Source organism: Nerophis ophidion, linkage group LG10 (assembly GCF_033978795.1).
Source record: "Nerophis ophidion isolate RoL-2023_Sa linkage group LG10, RoL_Noph_v1.0, whole genome shotgun sequence".
Taxonomy (NCBI): Eukaryota; Metazoa; Chordata; class Actinopteri; order Syngnathiformes; family Syngnathidae; genus Nerophis; species Nerophis ophidion.
This window is the reverse complement of record NC_084620.1, coordinates 51,365,226-51,387,471: the sequence shown is the minus strand read 5'-3', so window position 1 is coordinate 51,387,471 and position 22,246 is coordinate 51,365,226. Positions and strand designations below refer to the sequence as shown.

General features: G+C 36.6%; 2 protein-coding genes across 2 annotated transcripts in view; one reads left to right on the top strand and one right to left on the bottom strand.

Moving 5' to 3' along the window:
* Window positions 1-574, bottom strand: part of rpap3 (RNA polymerase II associated protein 3) — a 39,311-nt gene extending 38,737 nt beyond the window's left edge. Inside the window, exon 1 of the mRNA XM_061914046.1 lies at window positions 465-574. The gene's annotated coding sequence lies outside the window, so the exon portion shown is untranslated. The remainder of the gene's footprint in view (window positions 1-464) is intronic.
* On the top strand, window positions 553-12,750 carry atp23 (ATP23 metallopeptidase and ATP synthase assembly factor homolog). The gene is made up of 6 exons (XM_061914048.1): window positions 553-832; window positions 7,595-7,640; window positions 9,221-9,302; window positions 9,381-9,518; window positions 11,785-11,868; window positions 11,941-12,750. Exons 1-6 carry the CDS (start codon window positions 688-690, stop codon window positions 12,142-12,144), a joined length of 699 nt encoding a protein of 232 aa, XP_061770032.1. The 5' UTR covers window positions 553-687; the 3' UTR covers window positions 12,145-12,750.
* Window positions 12,751-22,246: the final 9,496 nt, after the last annotated feature.

Here is a 22,246-nt window from a genome sequence, read left to right as displayed (position 1 = left end):
TTCTACCTGTCAACTGTCAGTTTAGCATCTTTGTTTTCTACCTGTAAACTGTCAGTTTAGCATCTTTGTTTTTCTACCTGTCAACTGTCAGGTTAGCATCTTTGTTTTCTACCTGTCAACTGTCAGTTTTGGCATCTTTGTTTTCTACCTGTCAACTGTCAGTTTAGCATCTTTGTTTTCTACCTGTCAACTGTCAGTTTAGCATCTTTGTTTTCTACCTGTCAACCGTCAGTTTAGCATCTTTGTTTTCTACCTGTCAACTGTCAGTTTAGCATCTTTGTTTTCTACCTGTCAACTGTCAGTTTAGCATCTTTGTTTTCTACCTGTAAACTGTCAGTTTAGCATCTTTGTTTTTCTACCTGTCAACTGTCAGGTTAGCATCTTTGTTTTCTACCTGTCAACTGTCAGTTTAGCATCTTTGTTTTCTATTTGTCAACTGTTAGTTTAGCATCATTGTTTTCTACCTGTCGACTGTCAGTTTAGGCTGCTGCCGGCTCCTCGTCACCACTCCAAGATGGCGGCCCAATTTCTCGCGTCACAGCAGCCCACAAAAGAAGAAGAAGAAGTATCACGTGACATAGAAGAACAGCGTTGACCTCTCCTGCTAGCTGGCATGCTATCCTAGCTGACACGATCCTGGAAGAAGTTTCATGCCAATATTTCCAAATATTCAAAAACACTTCAACAATGGGCCAGGCCAAAGACGAGCGAGATTATGGATACGACTTATTTCCAGAGAGGGAGGCTAAGAATGTAAAACAAAGATCCGCATCGAGTCTGTACACCTTTTACAATAGGTGTCAGCCCATGTTGAGGAACACTGTGAACCAGAGTGAGTATACTTCATTCATTTATTTATGTATTTATTTATTTAGTTACCTCAAGTGTCAGTTCATGTTGAAGAACACTGTGAACCAAAGTGAGTATAATTCATTCATTTGTTTATGTATTTATTTATTTATTTAGTTTCCTCAAGTGTCAGTTCATGTTGAAGCACACTGTGAAACATAGTAAGTATACTTCATTTATTTATTTACCACAAGTGTCATCTCATGTTGAAGTACACTGTGAAACATAGTAAGTATACTTCATTTATTTTTTGACCACAAGTGTCATCTCATGTTGAAGTACACTGTAAAACATAGTAAGTATACTTCATTTATTTATTTGACACAAGTGTCAGTTCATGTTGAAGCACACTGTGAACCATAGTGAGTATACTTCATTTATTTTTTTTATTTTTATAATTGAGTTACCACAAGTGTCAGTTCATGTTGAAGCACACTGTGAACCATAGTGAGTATAGTTCATTTATTTTTTTTATTTTTATAATTGAGTTACCACAAGTGTCAGTTCATGTTGAAGCACACTGTGAACCATAGTGAGTATACTTCATTTATTTATTTATGTATTTGTTTATTTAGTTACCACAAATGTCATCTCATGTTGAAGTACACTGTGAAACATAGTAAGTATACTTAGTTTATTTATTAATTGACCACAAGTGTCATCGCATGTTGAAGTCCACTGTGAAAAATAGTAAGTATACTTTATTTGTTTATTTATTTATTTATCTATCTATTTACCACCAATGTCATCTCTTGTTGAAGTACACTTTGGAATGTAGTAAGTATACTTCATTTATTTACTTATTTACCACAAGTGTCATCTCATGTTGAAGTACACTGTGGAACGTAGTAAGTATACTTCATTTATTTATTTATTTACCACAAGTGTCATCTCATGTTGAAATACACTGTGGAACGTAGTAAGTATACTTCATTTATTTATTTATTTACCACAAGTGTCATCTCATGTTGAAGTACACTGTGAAACATAGTAAGTATACTTCATTTATTTATTTACCACAAGTGTCAGTTCATGTTGAAGCACACTGTGAACCATAGTGGGTATACTTCAATTATTTATTTTTGTATTTAATAATTTACTTACCACAAGTGTCAGTTCATGTTGAAGCACACTGTGAACCATAGTGAGTATACTTCATTTATGTATTTATTTTTTAGTTGCCACAAGTCTCAGTTCATGTTGAAGCACACTGTGAACCATAGTGAGTATTTTTCATTTATTTATTTATGTATTTATTTATTTAGTTACCACAAGTGTCAGTTCATGTTGAAGCACACTGTGAAACATAGTGAGTATACTTCATTCATTTATTTATTTATCTATTTATTTATTTATTTATTTATTTACCACAAATGTCATGTCATGTTGAAGTACACTGTGAAACATAGTAAGTATACTTCATTTATTTATTTACCACAAGTGTCATCACATGTTGAAGTCCACTGTGTGAACTAGTACGTATACTTCATTTGTTTATTTATTTATTTATCTATTTACCACAAGTGTCATCTCATGTTGAAGTACACTGTGGAAACTAGTAAGTACACTTAATTTATTTATTTATTTACCACAAGTGTCATCTCATGTTGAAGTACACTGTGGAACGTAGTAAGTATACTTAATTTACGTATTTATCTACCACAAGTGGCATCTCATGTTAAAGTACACTGTGGAATGTAGTTAGTATACTTCATTTATGTATTTACCTATTTACCACAAGTGATTCTCATGTTGAAGTACACTGTGGAAACTAGTAAGTATACTTCATTTATTTATTTACCACAAGTGTCATCTCTTGTTGAAGTACACTGTGGAATGTAGTAAGTATACTTCATTTATTTATTTAACACAAGTGTCAGTTCATGTTGAAGCACACTGTGAACCATAGTGAGTATACTTCATTTATTTTTTTAATTTTTATAATTGAGTTACCATAAGTGTCAGTTCATGTTGAAGCACACTGTGAACCATAGTGAGTATACTTCATTTATTTATTTATGTATTTGTTTATTTAGTTACCACAAGTGTCAGTTCATGTTGAAGCACACTGTGAAACATAGTGAGTATACTTCATTCATTCATTTATGTATGTATTTATTTATTTACCACAAATGTCATCTCATGTTGAAGTACACTGTGAAACATAGTAAGTGTACTTCATTTATTTATTTACCACAAGTGTCATCTCATGTTGAAGTACACTGTGAAACATAGTAAGTATACTTAGTTTATTTATTAATTGACCACAAGTGTCATCGCATGTTGAAGTCCACTGTGAAAAATAGTAAGTATACTTTATTTGTTTATTTATTTATTTATCTATCTATTTACCACCAATGTCATCTCATGTTGAAGTACACTGTGGAACGTAGTAAGTATACTTCATTTATGTCTTTATTTACCACAAGTGTCATATCATGTTGAAGTACACTGTGGAACAACGTAAGTATATTTCGTTTATGTATTTACTGATTTACCACAAGTGATTCTCATGTTGAAGTACACTATGGAAACTAGTAAGTATACTTCATTTATTTATTTACCACAAGTGTCATCTCTTGTTGAAGTACACTTTGGAATGTAGTAAGTATACTTAATTTATTTACTTATTTACCACAAGTGTCATGTCATGTTGAAGTACACTGTGGAACGTAGTAAGTATACTTCATTTATTTATTTATTTACCACAAGTGTCATCTCATGTTGAAATACACTGTGGAATGTAGTAAGTATACTTCATTTATGTATTTATTTACCACAAGTGTCATCTCATGTTGAAGTACACTGTGAAACATAGTAAGTATACTTCATTTATTTATTTACCACAAGTGTCAGTTCATGTTGAAGCCCACTGTGAACCGTAGTGAGTATACTTCAATTATTTATTTTTGTATTTAATAATTTACTTACCACAAGTGTCAGTTCATATTGAAGCACACTGTGAACCATAGTGAGTATACTTCATTTATGTATTTATTTTTTAGTTGCCACAAGTCTCAGTTCATGTTGAAGCACACTGTGAACCATAGTGAGTATTTTTCATTATTTATTTATGTATTTATTTATTTAGTTACCACAAGTGTCAGTTCATGTTGAAGCACACTGTGAAACATAGTGAGTATACTTCATTCATTTATTTATTTATTTATCTATTTATTTATTTATTTATTTATTTACCACAAATGTCATCTCATGTTGAAGTACACTGTGAAACATAGTAAGTATACTTCATTTATTTATTTACCACAAGTGTCATCACATGTTGAAGTCCACTGTGTAAACTAGTAAGTATACTTCATTTGTTTATTTATTTATTTATCTATTTACCACAAGTGTCATCTCATGTTGAAGTACACTGTGGCAACTAGTAAGTACACTTAATTTATTTATTTATTTACCACAAGTGTCATCTCATGTTGAAGTACACTGTGGAACGTAGTAAGTATACTTAATTTACGTATTTATCTACCACAAGTGGCATCTCATGTTAAAGTACACTGTGGAATGTAGTTAGTATACTTCGTTTATGTATTTACTTATTTACCACAAGTGATTCTCATGTTGAAGTACACTGTGGAATCTAGTAAGTATACTTCATTTATTTATTTACCACAAGTGTCATCTCTTGTTGAAGTACACTGTGGAATGTAGTAAGTATACTTCATTTATGTATTTATTTACCACAAGTGTCATCTCATGTTGAAGTACACTGTGGAAACTAGTAAGTATACTTAATTTACGTATTTATCTACCACAAGTGGCATCTCATGTTAAAGTACACTGTGGAATGTAGTTAGTATACTTCATTTATGTATTTACTTATTTACCACAAGTGATTCTCATGTTGAAGTACACTGTGGAAACTAGTAAGTATACTTCATTTATGTATTTACCACAAGTGTCATCTCTTGTTGAAGTACACTGTGGAATGTAGTAAGTATACTTCATTTATGTATTTATTTACCACAAGTGTCATCTCATGTTGAAGTACACTGTGGAAACTAGTAAGTACACTTAATTTATGTATTTATTTATTTACCACCAGTGTCAGTTCATGTTGAAGTACACTGTGGAAACTAGTGAGCATACTTAATTTATGAATTTATTTATTTACCACAAGTGTCATGTCATGTTGAAGTATACTGTGGAAACTAGTAAGTATACTTCATTTATGTATGTTTTTATTTACCACAAGTGTCATCTCTTGTTGAAGTACACTGTGGAATGTAGTAAGTATACTTCATTTATGTATTTATTTACCACAAGTGTCATCTCATGTTGAAGTACACTGTGGAAACTAGTAAGTACACTTAATTTATGTATTTATTTATTTACCACAAGTGTCATCTAATGTTGAAGTACACTGTGGAATGTAGTAAGTATACTTCATTTATGTATTTATTTACCACAAGTGTCATCTCATTTTGAAGTACACTGTGGAAACTAGTAAGTATACTTAATTTACGTATTTATCTACCACATGTGGCATCTCATGTTAAAGTACACTGTGGAATGTAGTTAGTATACTTCATTTATGTATTTACTTATTTACCACAAGTGATTCTCATGTTGAAGTACACTGTGGAAACTAGTAAGTATACTTCATTTATTTATTTACCACAAGTGTCATCTCTTGTTGAAGTACACTGTGGAATGTAGTAAGTATACTTCATTTATGTATTTATTTACCACAAGTGTCATCTCATGTTGAAGTACACTGTGGAAACTAGTAAGTACACTTAATTTATGTATTTATTTATTTACCACCAGTGTCATCTCATGTTGAAGTACACTGTGGAAACTAGTAAGTACACTTAATTTATGTATTTATTTATTTACCACCAGTGTCAGTTCATGTTGAAGTACACTGTGGAAACTAGTGAGCATACTTAATTTATGAATTTATTTATTTACCACAAGTGTCATGTCATGTTGAAGTATACTGTGGAAACTAGTAAGTATACTTCATTTATGTATGTTTTTATTTACCACAAGTGTCATCTCTTGTTGAAGTACACTGTGGAATGTAGTAAGTATACTTCATTTATGTATTTATTTACCACAAGTGTCATCTCATGTTGAAGTACACTGTGGAAACTAGTAAGTACACTTAATTTATGTATTTATTTATTTACCACAAGTGTCATCTCATGTTGAAGTACACTGTGGAATGTAGTAAGTATACTTCATTTATGTATTTATTTACCACGAGTGTCATCTCATGTTGAAGTACACTGTGAAACATAGTAAGTATACTTCATTTATTTATTTACCACAAGTGTCAGTTCATGTTGAAGCACACTGTGAACCATAGTGAGTATACTTCATTTATTTATTTTTGTATTTAATTATTTACTTACCACAAGTGTCAGTTCATGTTGAAGCACACTGTGAACCATAGTGAGTATACTTCTTTTATGTATTTATTTATTTACTTGCCACAAGTCTCAGTTCATGTTGAAGCACACTGTGAACCATAGTGAGTATTTTTCATTTATTTATTTATGTATTTATTTATTTAGTTACCACAAGTGTCAGTTCATGTTGAAGCACACTGTGAAACATAGTGAGTATACTTCATTCATGTATTTATTTATTTATTTACCACAAATGTCATCTCATGTTGAAGTACACTGTGAAACATAGTAAGTATACTTCATTTATTTATTTACCACAAGTGTCATCACGTGTTGAAGTCCACTGTGTAAACTAGTAAGTATACTTCATTTGTTTTTTTATTTATTTATCTATTTACCACAAGTGTCATCTCATGCTGAAGTACACTGTGGAAACTAGTAAGTATACTTAATTTATTTATTTATTTACCACAAGTGTCATCTCATGTTGAAGTACATTGTGGAACGTAGTAAGTATACTTAATTTACGTATTTATCTACCACAAGTGTCATCTCATGTTGAAGTACACTGTGGAATGTAGTTAGTATACTTCGTTTATGTATTTACTTATTTACCACGAGTGATTCTCATGTTGAAGTACACTGTGGAAACTAGTAAGTATACTTCATTTATTTATTTACCACAAGTGTCATCTCTTGTTGAAGTACACTGTGGAATGTAGTAAGTATATTTCATTTATGTATTTATTTACCACAAGTGTCATCTCATGTTGAAGTACACTGTGGAAACTAGTAAGTACACTTAATTTATGTATTTATTTATCTACCACAAGTGTCAGTTCATGTTGAAGTACACTGTGGAAACTAGTGAGCATACTTAATTTATGAATTTATTTATTTACCACAAGTGTCATGTCATGTTGAAGTATACTGTGGAAACTAGTAAGTATACTTCATTTATGTATTTTTTTATTTACCACAAGTGTCATCTCATGTTAAAGTACACTGTGCTGCTCCTCCCCATGGAGAGGAGCCAGGTGAGGTGGTTCACGAGGAAGACCCAGGACACGTTCGGAAGACTATGTCTCCCGGCTGGCCTGGGAAAGCCTCGGGATCCCCCGGGAGGAGCTGAACCAAATGGCTGGGGAGAGGAAAGTCTGGGCTTCCCTGCTTAGGCTGCTGCCCCCGCGACCCGACCTCTGATAAGCGGAAGAAGATGGATGGATGGACTTTTTTCAGTCAATACAGGCTTCATTTTTGAATGTTTTCTGCTGGTGGTAAAAAAATTGTGCCTCGGCTCAAGAAATGTTAACAAACAGTTAGTACCTTCACTTTGACTCATGACCTGTTTTGTTTTCTCCACTCAGGTCCATATGCCAAACTCCTCCTCAGTGCCATGAGCAACTCTGGATGGTATGTATGAATGGATTTTTCATTTCTTTCACTGCATGACATTGGAAAAGGTTGTGAGCTGAGATATGCAATGATGTGTGGCAGCCATTAAAGCGAGGCCCGAGTCCATTTGCCACACACCATAGAATTTTTTGGGCGGCATAGCTCGGTTGATAGAGGTGGCCGTGCCAGCAACTTGAGGGTTGCAGGTTCGATTTCCGTTTGTGCCATCCTAGTTACTGCCGTTGTGTCCTTGGGCAAGATGCTTTACCTACCTGCTCCCAGTGCCACCCACACTGGTTTAAATGGAACTTAGATATTGGGTGTCACTATGTAAAGCGCTTTGAGTCACTTGAGAAAAGCGCTATATAAAATATAATTCACAATAATTCACAATTCATATTGGCCCTTGGCACGTTCCAAGAATACAACATTATGAAAAATGTTTCCCGACGCATAAATGCCAGGTTAGTTCTTCCTGGGGTACTTTTTGAAAGTTTAAAGTAAAAAAAAACAAAACAATACACTGATCCGGTTCCAAAACATACACAATTCCAGTTACAAATAAAAGAAGGGAAAAAGGGAAAAAAAAATTAAAAATCTCAATATAATAAAGTAAAATAACAGTAAACTGGTCCAGCTACAAAACATACACAAATCCAGTTACAAATAAAAGAAAGGAAAAATGAATAATAAAAAAACAGTACACAGATACAGTTACAGAACATACGCAAATCCAATTACAATAAAAGAAAGGAAAACATTTTAATATGTGTCAATAAAGTACTTTATCTTTTTTTACTGTGTTAATGTAGTCCTTCTGTTTACATGTAGTGCATACAATTACATATATTTGTATTCAATATATGTATACATCACATACTGTACATGTTATGTTATATTTTATATTGCTTGTAGTCTATTTTATACCTGCATTGTCTTTTCCATCCTTTGTAACTGAGCTATTTCCCTTGTGGATCATTAAAGTTTCTCTAAGTTAAAGATGTGTATGTATTTAGGTTGCAAAAGTAAGTTAGAATCTGTAACAATAACGCAAGTTTCCTAAAAATGTAACAAATACATTCACATTTACTACAAATTTGTTCAAATTAAAATAAATGTCTTGATTGAATTATGATTTCCAAGCAAGTTACCCATTAAATTTTACATTGCGAAAAATGACAACAAATTTCACGGTTAAAAAAAATACCAAAAATGTCTGCTCAGTCATCAGATTTTTTTCCGTTATAAAAAACTATGGCGTCGTATTTTCCATTTACCGTAATTTATCACAGAAACCACAATAGTTTATTCATTAAAAACTGATCGTTCAGTGGTTCTGGTTTTCTATCTACAGTAACACATTGTAAAAAAACAACAATCATTGATTTTACATTAAAAAAACTGGCCGCTCTGTTGTCAGAAAAAAAAAAGTGGTACCATTTTGCCATTTACAGTAATACGTCACAAAAACAACAGCCATGGATTTTACGATCAAATAACGGCATCTCAGTCATTTTACTGTAAGAAACTGTAAACACATTTTTTAAAATAGATTTTACGATAAAAGCCAAAGTGATCCATCCTCTCTTGTGTCGCAGCGAAGTGCTCAAAGACCGCCATTTTTCCTGCGAAGACTGCGAGGGGATGGTCAGCGGAGGGTTTGACGCGGCGACGTCCCAAGTGAGAAGGACATCACGCCAGCTTGTCGTCGCCCATCCCTCTCCGCTTCACAGGATTATTATTTCTTTTGAATTTCAGATAGTTTTGTGTCAGAACAACATCCAGAAGCAGTCCCACATGGACCGAGTGGTCACGCACGAGCTCATCCATGCCTTCGACCACTGTCGGGCTCACGTGGACTGGTTCAACAATTTCAGACATCTAGCATGTTCCGAGGTAGGACTGACTACAAACCCCGTTTCCATATGAGTTGGGAAATTGTGTTAAATGTAAATATAAACGGAATACAATGATTTGCAAATGATTTTCAACCCATATTCAGTTGAATATGCTACAAAGACAACATATTTGATGTTCAAACTGATAAACTTTTTTATTTAAAAAAAAAATAATCATTAACTTTAGAATTTGATGCCAGCAACACTGTCAAAGTTTGTTGTTGGCAAACCCCAAGATGCAGAGAAGGAGGCAGGCATTGAATGAGAAAACATGATTTAATACAAATACTAAGACAAAAACAAACAAAGGGTTCAAACAAAGCGTGCACGAGGCGGTTAACAAACTAAGGGAGCTAGTATGTGAGCTAGAAAACAAAAAAGGAACTTTGCATGGAAGCTAGCAAAAACAAAAACCGAGAACATAAGTCGTTACATGTTGTATCAAGACAAATTGGAAGCAGGGAACAAAAAACAGTAAGCTAAAAAACATCCAACGAAATATAGCTCTCCGCTACGCTGCAAACATACGACACGACAGGTAGCAACGACAAGAGTGACATCGACAATACAATACAATAATCCAGCAGTGACTGGATGGGAAGGCAGGTCTAAATAGGAGCGTACTGATTGACAACAGGTGTGGCCAGGTGCCAATCAGCCGCAGCTGAGGGGTAACACAGCACTCTGGAAGAAAGACAGGAAACCAACAAAATAAGAGCGCTGACAGGAAACACTACACACACAGAGGAAACAAAGACAAATGCAGAGGAAAAAAAACTAAAACAGTCAAACAGTCAGAGGCAAGCCTGACAAACACGTGACACAGAAGTTGGGAAAGGTGGCAATAAATACTGATAAAGTTGAGGAATACTCATCAAACACATATTTGGAACATCCCACAGGTGTGCAGGCTAATTGGGAACAGGTGGGTGCCATGATTGGGTATAAAAACAGCTTCCCAAAAAATGCTCAAGTCTTTCACAAGATAGGATGGGGAAAGGTACACCCCTTTGTCCACAACTGCGTGAGCAATTAGTCAAACAGTTTAAGAACAACGTTTCTCAAAGTGCAATTGCAAGAAATTTAGGGATTTCAACATCTACGGTCCATAATATCATTAAAAGGTTCAGAGAATCTGGAGAAATCACTCCACATAAGCGGCATGGCTGGAAACCAACATTGAATGACCGTGACCTTCGATCCCTCTGACGGCATTGTATCAAAAACCGACATCAATCTCTAAAGGATATCACCACGTGGGCTCAGAAAACACTTCAGAAAACCACTGTCACTAAATACAGTTTGTCGCTACATCCGTAAGTGCAAGTTAAAGCTCTACTATGCAAAGCGAAAGTTATCAACAACATCCAGAAACGCCGCCGGCTTCTCTGGGCCCGAGATCATCTAAGATGGACTGATGCAAAGTGGAAAAGTGTTCTGTAGTCTGACGAGTCCACATTTCAAAACGTTTTTGGAAATATTCGACATTGTGTCATCCGGACCAAAGGGGAAACGAACCATCCAGACTGTTATCGACGCAAAGTTGGAAAGCCAGCATCTGTGATGGTATGGGGGTGCATTAGCGCCCAAGGCATGGGTAACTTACACATCTGTGAAGGCAGCATTAATGCTGAAAGGTACATACAGGTTTTGGAACAACATATGCTGCCATCTAAGCGCCGTCTTTTTCATGGACGCCCCTGCTTATTTCACCAAGACAATGCCAAGCCACATTCAGCACGTGTTACAATAGCATGGCTTCGAAAAAAAAAAAGGGTGCGGGTACTTTCCTGGCCCGCCTGCAGTCCAGACCTGTCTCCCATCAGAAATGTGTGGCGCATTATGATGCGTAAAATACGACAGTTGAACGACTGAAGCTCTACATAAAACAAGAATAAGAAAGAATTCCACATTCAAAGCTTAAAAAATTAGTTTCCTCAGTTCCCAAACGTTTATTGAGTGTTGTTAAAAGAAAAGGTGATGCAACACAGTGGTGAACATGCCCTTTCCCAACTACCTTGGCACATGTTGCAGCCATGAAATTCTAAGTTAATTATTTGCAAAAAGAGTTTGAACATCAAATATCTTGTCTTTGTAGTGCATTCAATTGAATATGGGTTGAAAATTATTAGCAAATCATTGTATTCCGTTTATATTTACATCCAACACAATTTCCCAACTCATATGGAAACGGGGTTTGTATAAAAGGACCTGTCTTTTCCGGACTTCGAAATATCCTAACGGATTGGTTGTCCTGGTTTTAGATCCGGGCCGCCAACCTGAGTGGAGACTGCTCCTTCCCCAACGAACTGTCCAGATACCACTTCGGCATGAAGCGCCATCATCAGGTATGCTTATAATAAGCCCCGCCCCCTTTTGCCATGCTCCCGCTGACCGGGTCCCGTCTGCTCTCCGGCCAGGAGTGCGTCCGAGACCGCGCCCTGCGTTCCATCCTGGCCGTGCGGAAGATCAGCAAGGAGGAAGCCGAGAAAACCGTGGCGGAGGTCTTCGACTCGTGTTTCAACGACCACGCCCCCTTTGAGCGCATCCCACACTCCCAGAAGGACGCTAAGTTCGCCCACAGAAATTATCAGAACAGGAATCGATACTACGCAAACATTTAGTGCACAACTTGTCCTCGGGGGACACATTTTGGACATTCATTCTGTACGACATCATCATAAGTAGTGAAAGTCAAATATCAGAAGTGTTTTTTTAATTTTTGTCCCGTTTGTCCGCTTATTTTCCTGTAAATACAGCCGATTAAATGAAATCCTTCTTAACATTGAGACGAAGCCAAAGTCAATTCCAGCACACTTTAGACCCTTCTTTAAAGAAGTTTGCAAATCACGTCGGTCACATGTCATTGTTGACATCCTCAATGGACGTCGGCATTCAAAGAATCTCGTAATGAGTGGGACAAAGTCGTGAGGGAATTAGCCTCGCGATCCCTCCTTGATGGTCGCTATCTCAAAGACGCCACGCGCTGGGGACTTCTACTCCCTAATCCGAGACGCAGGATGATCAGGTTTTACGAGCTCGGAGAGAGGAAATAACAAGCTCCTCAAGGAAAGAAAAAAAGAACATAAGGAGAATAATATTTGGTTGTTCTCGACATGCAAGTGGATTAAACAAATCATGCAAAACAAGATGATGATTACAGAATCAAATGTAAGATAACTTGTCATTGAATTGTATTTATTGTATTAAAACAACAAATCCCCTCGGTGCATACGTGTCTTCTTCCTGCAGTTCTTGTGTCACACTGTAGGTGGCACTGTTGCACCACTTCTAACTCATGATACAGTTTATGAAGTCCTATTATAGATGAGTGTCTGGGACATTGGACATATGTTTGTTTTCAGTAGAAACTCAATATAATGCAGCCTGGAAAAGTAAAGGAATGGTAAAAAAGAAGTGATGATCCCCTGAGCAAAGTGTGTTGCTAATAGAATTAACTTTAGAACAACGGCTTTATGCTTTTTCTTCCCACTGATGCCTGCATACTAAAAAGTCACTGATCATTTTTTTAAAAGGTTGAAAAACGCTATACAGCTGAAGACTAAGCTTTGTTCTATGCCAGGGGTCGGGAACCTTTTTGGCTGAGAGAACCAAGAAGCCAAATATTTTAAAATGTATTTCCGTAAGAGCCTTAAAATATTTTTTTAACCCTAAACACAAACGCGTGCATTTTTAAGTAAGACTAAAATTTCTAGAGTATAATAGTTCTCTTATTCTTTGTAATAACATTGTTATTCTGAAGCTAACTGTGGTGGGGGCGTGGCCTGCGGGCCTGCAGCGAAGTGGGGTGTTGCCAGGACCGGCCTCGAAATCAGCGACAGGTGCGTAGACGGCCCCCCTGGGCCTTGTTACCTAATCACCTGACGCTATGTTTTAAGCAGCAGCCAGGAGGAGAGACGGGGTTGGTGCTGGAGCCAGAGCGCGAGCGAGAACGAAAGAGATAAAGACAATCGCTGGAAAGCAACTGAGAAACTTATTGAAAAATGAAACAATACTGTAACCCTGAAACGGTCTCATGTCGGTTCTTGGTGGTCTGAAGAACCCCCAGGAGGGCAAGCCCCACACTAACCAATAATAAATAAATAACTTCTTACCATCAACGCAACTTCCTGAAGAGGTGCGGTAGAAAACGGATGGATGGATTCAAAATGCACGAGGATGTTTTATATTTTGAACATAATTTTTAACACTGTTTACAAGAAGAATTATTCATTATTTATCGTGTTAAGCAGAACCAGCTCAAATTTACCTGAGAGCCGGATGCAGTCATCAGAAGAGCCACATCTGGCTCCAGAGCCATAGGTTCCCTACCCCTGTTCTATGCTTTAGTATCAATACGTCTGCTTTTTTCTTATTTTCTAGAATTTAATTTCAGTTTTTCCTAAATGTTTGCAATTCCCCCCCCCCCCAGTATTTTTTTATTTGGTATTAATTTTAGAATATGTTTTAAAATCTTTACTCTTTATTCAGTTAAATTTTATTTTTAGAATTATCTTCCAGTTTTTACTGAGTTTTCGTTCCAGTTTGATTTTATTTCCCCCATTTTAGAAATGGTTTTGTTCAATTAAATTGTTTTGTTTTTTGAGTATGACGTTTTCCTCCCCGTGAATTTTTGGAAATTTTATTTCCAAATTTTCACAGTTTTTATTTTATTTCTGAAAATGTCTTGCCCCCATTTAAATTTTTCTTTGTTAGTTGTTTTTTTAGTTATTTTTTTAAATACTTTTCCATTGGATTTTGCTGAGTTTGTTTTATTTTTTGAAATGTTTTCCCCGATTTTGAAAAATATTAAAAAAATATATATTTCCCACATTTTGGGTGTGTTTTCCTGTAAAATTACTTCCTTTTTTTCTTTCAGTTTATTTTTAGAATTTAGTTTAAAATATTTTATGGTCTTTTAAATCTAGTTAAATTTTATTTTTAGAATTTCTGTACATTTTATTTCCACATTTTCACAGTTTTTTCACGTTTATTATTTTATTTCTGGAAAATTTCTTGCCCCCATTTAAATATTTGTTTGTTAGTTGTTTTTTTATTTATTTATTTTTATAATTTTCAACTGGATTTTGCGGAATTTGTTTTTCTGTTAGATTTTATTTTTAGAAATGTTTTCCCCGATTTTTTTTTAATGTTTAAAAAAAGTATTTCCCATGTTTTGGGTGTGTTTTCCTATAAAAAATACTTTTTTTTTTCTTTAAGTTTATTTTTAGAATTTAGTTTAAGATATTTTATGGTGTTTTAATCCAGTTAAATTGTATTCAACAATTTCACAGTTTTTCCACGGTTTTCATTTTATTTCTGAAAATTTCTTGCCCCCCATTTAAATTTGTGTTTGTTAGTTGTTGGTTGTTTTTTTTTGATAATTTTTAACTGGATTTTGTTGAGTTTGTTTTCCAGTCACATTTTATTTTTAGAAATATTTTCCCCGATTTTAAAAAATGTTTTAAAAAAATATTTCCCACATTTTAGGTGTGTTCATGTGTAAAATAACTATTTTTTCTTTTAAGTTTATTTTTAGAATTGTGTTTAAAATATTTTATGAGGTTTTAATCCAGTAAAATTTTATTTTTAGAATTTCTGTTAATTTAATTAAAACATTTTCACAGTTTTTATTTTATTTCTGAACATTTCTTGCCCCCATTTAAATTAGTTTTTTAGTTTTTTTTGGGTTCTTTTTATAATTTTGACGAGGTTGTGTGCACATTTAAATTTATTTTTAAAAATGTTTTCCCAATTTTTTAAATGTTTTTAAAAAATATTTCCCACATTTTGGTGTGTGTTTTCTTGTAAAATTACTTAGTTTTTTTTCTTTAAGTTTATTTTTAGAATGTAGCTTAAAATATTTTGTGGTGTTTTAATCCAGTTAAATTGTATTTTTAGAATTTCTGTAAATTTTATTTCAAAATTTTCACAGTTTTTCCATGGTTTTTCTTTTATATCTGAAAACTTATTTTTTTATTCTAAAAAAAGAGCACATTTTTTAGAATTTAGCTAAAAATATTTTATGGTGTTTTAATCCAGTTAAATTGTATTTTTCAGATTTATGTCAATGTTGTTTGAAGAATTTCAGTTCTTGCACAGTTTTTATTTTATTTCTGAAAAATCCTGCCATTTTAATTTTTATTTGTTAGTTTTTGGGTTTTTTTTGGTAGATTTCTTTGTTTTTGTTTTACAATTAAATTTTATTTTTTAGAAATGTTCTCTCTGACTTTTAAAAATGTTTAAAAAAAAAAACATTTTCTGTGTTTTCTTGTAAAATTATTTGTTTTTCTTTAGCTTTATTTTTTAGAATTTAGTTTGGAATATTTTATGGTGTTTTAATCCAGTTAAATGAGTTTTTTAGTCTATCTGTAAATTTTGTTTCAAAAATTTCAGCTCTTACACGGTTTTAATTTTATTTCTGAAATTTCCTTGCCCCCATTTAAAGAAATTTTTTTGGGGGGGGGGGGTGTTTTTGTTTTCCAAATAGATTTACTTTTTTTTTTAGAAATGTTTTCCCAGAGTTTTAGAAACATATTTTCCCACATTTTGTGTGTTTTCCTGTAAAATTACCTTTTTTCCTTTAAGTATCTATTTTTTAGAATTTATTTTAAAATATTTTGTGGTGTTTTATAAAAGTTAATTGTATTTTTAGAATTTCTGTAAATTTACTTTCAAAAATTGTAGTTCTTCCACGGTTTTTATTTATTTCTGAAATTTGCTTGCCCCCATTTTAGTTTTTGGTTGTTAGTTGTTTTTTTTTTTGTAGAATTGTTGTTTTTATTTTCCAATTACAATTTATTTTTTAGAAACGTTTAAAATGTTTTTAAAAAAACATTTCCCACATTTTGTGTGTTTCCTTGTAAAATAAAATTTTTTTCTTTGTTTTTGTTTATTTTTAGAATGAATTATATAATATAATATGGTGTTTTTAATACAGTTACATTTTATTTTTAGAAGGTATTTTTCCCCATTTTTTTGGGTTTGTTTAATGTCATTTTTAGAATACACCACTGGCCACCAAAAAGCTGCAAAAGCCACCGATGCCCTTATAAGGTAAGTGACCTTTTTAGAATTAATTATATAATATAATATGGTGTTTTTAATACAGTTACATTTTATATTTAGAATGTGTTTTTCCCCATTGTTTTGGGTTTGTTTAATGTCATTTTTAGAATACACCACTGGCCACCAAAAAGCTACAAAAGCCACGGTTTCCCTTATAAGGTAAGTGACCTTCACCAACACCCTGCTTAAAAATGTCATCATTGCTTTGAATCAACATTTTGTGGGTTCAAACGTAGCAACATATCAATCAATCAATGTTTACTTATATATGTACTATTTGACACAGAATTTCAACTTTCAATCGTTTGCATGACGTCCAGCGTGGCCAAGTGATGACAAGTATGGATTATTATATAACATTATGGATTATTATTATTAATTTAACATTACAGCTCCTCGGGGCAAAAACCGACAGCAGCCTAATTAGGATGCTTCCGCATCACCGCGGCACCACTAATGAATTCTTCACGTGAATTAAACGGCGGGCCACGTTTAAGCGTGCGAGGACACCTGCTTGCCTGTGTGAAATTGTGAGGTGTCTCTTAATCTGGAACATGTTGCATGAATCATCCAGCCGGGTTTGCGAGAAGAACTAACCAATAGCATGTCTTTTAGCCGGTGTGCCACCAGGCTCCGCTCTAGGACCACCAACTTTAAAGGTCTAGGAGTATTTACTACTGTTGTCCTGTCGTCGTTACGTAAAGTGCTATCATTCATAGAGTGCTAATGGTTGAAGGAAAGAAGTTGAGATGATTATAATTCAGCGCACTAATTCTCCGGAGGCGGATTGATTTGCATGGCCAAATCAGCCTCTAAGCTGACAATTAACTTCCCCGGCAGGGGAGATCTGCGGGGGTCCTGGGCATGCAAATCTGCTAATTATGAATGCCAGTGGAGGATTAATTAAGAAGGTGTTTAAAGTCGGCAGAGAGCAGCTTTTAAACAATGCTTATGTGCGTGTCAGGTGGGGAATAAATGCATACCGTAAAATGAATTACATGCACCTGGGGATAGGTTGACTGGCAGCACTAAATGGTCACTAGTGTGTGAATGTTGTCTTATCTGTGTTGGCCCTGTGATGAGGTGGCGACTTGTCCGACGCTACGAACAATGGGAGAACGGGCTTTCTGTGCTGCTTCCAGTCTGTGGAAGACTCTCCCTGACCACCAGAGGGCACCACAGACTGTGAATGCTTTTAAAAAAAAGGCTTAAAACACTTTCTTTCTAAAAAAAGCCTTTTTTTTTTTTTTTAAGATACACGCGTGCTAGTTGTAGTTTTTATTTTTATTATCTTTTAATTTTTTGAGAAATAATTGGCCATCAATCCCACATGTCCGTGGGTGCTCTGGCTCCGAAGCACCCACGTCTGTTTGTTCAGCATCGTGTGGATGGTCTGAAAAACGAAAGGGTAAGAAAACATTCAGATGGCAAATATAAGCTAGCATTGAAAAGAGTAACTTGTTTGGTTACATCAACTCTCATTGGAGGAACAGAAACCAGAGTTGCAGAGTCCTTACTCTAGACTGTGAATCTTTGTCTTAACACACCATTCCATTCTTGGGGGTAAAGATTTGATCATTACAGCTAGTTAGTAAGTTCGTTACAGGTCGGCGTCACCACCGGAAGTTAGTTACAGGTTGGTTTCACCACAGGAAGTTAGTTATATGTTGGTGTCACCACATCACAGGAAGTTAGCTACAGGTTGCTGTCACCATAGGAAGTTAGTTACAGGTTGTTGTCACCATAGGAAGTTAGTTATATGTTGGCGTCACCACATCACAGAAAGTTAGTCAAAGGTTGGCGTCACCACAGGAAGTTAGTTATATGTTGGTGTCACCACATCACAGGAAGTTAGTTACAGGTTGTCGTCACCATAGGAAGTTAGTTACAGGTTGTCGTCACCATAGGAAGTTAGTTATATATTGGCGTCACCACATCACAGGAAGTTAGTTAAAGGTTAGCGCCACCACAGGAAGTTACAGGTTGGCGTCACCTCAGGATGTAAGTTACAGGTTGGCGTCACCACAGGAAGTAACTTACAGGTTGTCGCCACCACAGGAAGTTAGTTACAGGTTGTTGTCACCACAGGAAGTTAGTTACGGGTTGGTGTCACCACAGGAAGTTAGCTACAAGTTGGTGTCACCACATCACAGGAAGTTAGTTACAGGTTGTTGTCACCACAGGAAGGTAGTTACAAGTTGGTGTCACCACAGGAAGTTAGCTACAGGTTGGTTTTACCACAGGAAGTTAGCTACAAGTTGGTGTCACCACAGGAAGTAAGTAATATGTTGGCGTCATCCCATCACAGAAAGTTAGTTACAGGTTGGCATCACCACAGGAAGGTAGTTACAGGTTGGCGTCACCACAGGAAGTTAGTTACATGTTGGTGTCACCACAGGAAGTTAGCTACAGGTTGGTTTCGACACAGGAAGTTAGCTACAAGTTGGTGTCACCACATCACAGGAAGTTAGTTAAGGGTTGTTGTCACCACAGGTAGATAGTTACAGTTTGGCGTCACCACAGGAAGTTAGTTACATGTTGGTGTCACCACATCACAGGAAGTTAGTTATATGTTGGCGTCACCACATCACAGGAAGTTAGTTACAGGTTGGCGTCAACACAGGAAGTTAGTTACAGGTTGGCGTCAACACAGGAAGTTAGTTACAGTTTGGCGTCACCACAGGAAGTTAGCTACAGGTTGGTTTCACCACAGGAAGATAGCTAGAAGTTGGTGTCACCACATCACAGGAAGTTAGTTACAGGTTGTTGTCACCACAGAAAGGTAGTTACAGGTTGGCGTCACCACAGGAAGTTAGTTACAGGTTGGCGTCACCACAGGAAGTTAACTACAGGTTGGTTTCACCACAGGAAGTTAGCTACATGTTGGTGTCACTACAGGAAGTTAGTTATATGTTGGTGTCACCACATCACAGGAAGTTAGTTACAGGTTGTCGTCACCATAGGAAGTTAATTATATATTGGCGTCACCACATCACAGGAAGTTAGTTAAAGGTTGGCGCCACCACAGGAAGTTACAGGTTGGCGTCACCACAGGAAGTTAGTTAAAGGTTGGCGTCACCACAGGAAGTTAGTTACAGGTTGGCGTCACCACAGGAAGTTAGTTACAAGTTGGTGTCACCATAGGAAGTTAGTTATATATTGGCGTCACCACATCACAGGAAGTTAGTTGATGGTTTGCGTCACCACAGGAAGTTACAGGTTGGCGTCACCTCAGGATGTAAGTTACAGGTTGGCGTCACCACAGGAAGTAACTTACAGGTTGTCGCCACCACAGGAAGTTAGTTACAGGTTGTTGTCACCACAGGAAGTTAGTTACGGGTTGGTGTCACCACAGGAAGTTAGCTACAAGTTGGTGTCACCACATCACAGGAAGTTAGTTACAGGTTGGCGTCACCACAGGAAGTTAGCTACAGGTTGGTTTCACCACAGGAAGTTAGTTATATGTTGGCGTCACCACATCACAGGAAGTTAGTTACAGGTTGGCGTCAACACAGGAAGTTAGTTACAGGTTGGCGTCAACACAGGAAGTTAGTTACAGGTTGGCGTCAACACAGGAAGTTAGTTACAGGTTGGTTTCACCACAGGAAGATAGCTACAAGTTGGTGTCACCACATCACAGGAAGTTAGTTACAGGTTGTTGTCACCACAGAAAGATAGTTACAGGTTGGCGTCACCACAGGAAGTTAGTTACAGGTTGGCGTCACCACAGGAAGTTAACTACAGGTTGGTTTCACCACAGGAAGTTAGCTACAAGTTGGTGTCACTACAGGAAGTTAGTTACAGGTTGGCGTCACCACAGGAAGTTAGTTACAGGTTGGCGTCACCACAGGAAGTTAGCTACAGGTTGGTTTCACCACAGGAAGTTAGCTACAAGTTGGTGTCACTACAGGAAATTAGTTATATGTTGGCGTCACCACATCACAGGAAGTTAGTTACAGGTTGGCGTCAACACAGGAAGTTAGTTACAGGTTGGCGTCACCACAGGAAGTTAGTTACAGTTTGGCGTCACCACAGGAAGTTAGTTACAGTTTGGCGTCACCACAGGAAGTTAGCTACAGGTTGGTTTCACCACAGGAAGATAGCTACAAGTTGGTGTCACCACATCACAGGAAGTTAGTTACAGGTTGTTGTCCCCACAGAAAGGTAGTTACAGGTTGGCGTCACCACAGGAAGTTAGTTACAGGTTGGCGTCACCACAGGAAGTTAACTGCAGGTTGGTTTCACCACAGGAAGTTAGCTACAAGTTGGTGTCACTACAGGAAGTTAGTTATATGTTGGCGTCACCACATCACAGGAAGTTAGTTAAGGGTTGTTGTCACCACAGGTAGATAGTTACAGGTTGGCGTCACCACAGGAAGTTAGTTACATGTTGGTGTCACCACATCACAGGAAGTTAGTTACAGGTTGGCGTCAACACAGGAAGTTAGTTATATGTTGGCGTCACCACATCACAGGAAGTTAGTTACAGGTTGGCGTCAACACAGGAAGTTAGTTACAGGTTGGCGTCAACACAGGAAGTTAGTTACAGTTTGGCGTCACCACAGGAAGTTAGCTACAGGTTGGTTTCACCACAGGAAGATAGCTAGAAGTTGGTGTCACCACATCACAGGAAGTTAGTTACAGGTTGTTGTCACCACAGAAAGGTAGTTACAGGTTGGCGTCACCACAGGAAGTTAGTTACAGGTTGGCGTCACCACAGGAAGTTAACTACAGGTTGGTTTCACCACAGGAAGTTAGCTACATGTTGGTGTCACTACAGGAAGTTAGTTATATGTTGGTGTCACCACATCACAGGAAGTTAGTTACAGGTTGTCGTCACCATAGGAAGTTAGTTATATATTGGCGTCACCACATCACAGGAAGTTAGTTAAAGGTTGGCGCCACCACAGGAAGTTACAGGTTGGCGTCACCACAGGAAGTTAGTTAAAGGTTGGCGTCACCACAGGAAGTTAGTTACAGGTTGGCGTCACCACAGGAAGTTAGTTACAAGTTGGTGTCACCATAGGAAGTTAGTTATATATTGGCGTCACCACATCACAGGAAGTTAGTTGATGGTTTGCGTCACCACAGGAAGTTACAGGTTGGCGTCACCCCAGGATGTAAGTTACAGGTTGGCGTCACCACAGGAAGTAACTTACAGGTTGTCGCCACCACAGGAAGTTAGTTACAGGTTGTTGTCACCACAGGAAGTTAGTTACGGGTTGGTGTCACCACAGGAAGTTAGCTACAAGTTGGTGTCACCACATCACAGGAAGTTAGTTACAGGTTGGCGTCACCACAGGAAGTTAGCTACAGGTTGGTTTCACCACAGGAAGTTAGTTATATGTTGGCGTCACCACATCACAGGAAGTTAGTTACAGGTTGGCGTCAACACAGGAAGTTAGTTACAGGTTGGCGTCAACACAGGAAGTTAGTTACAGGTTGGCGTCAACACAGGAAGTTAGTTACAGTTTGGCGTCACCACAGGAAGTTAGCTACAGGTTGGTTTCACCACAGGAAGTTAGTTACAGGTTGGTTTCACCACAGGAAGATAGCTACAAGTTGGTGTCACCACATCACAGGAAGTTAGTTACAGGTTGTTGTCACCACAGAAAGATAGTTACAGGTTGGCGTCACCACAGGAAGTTAGTTACAGGT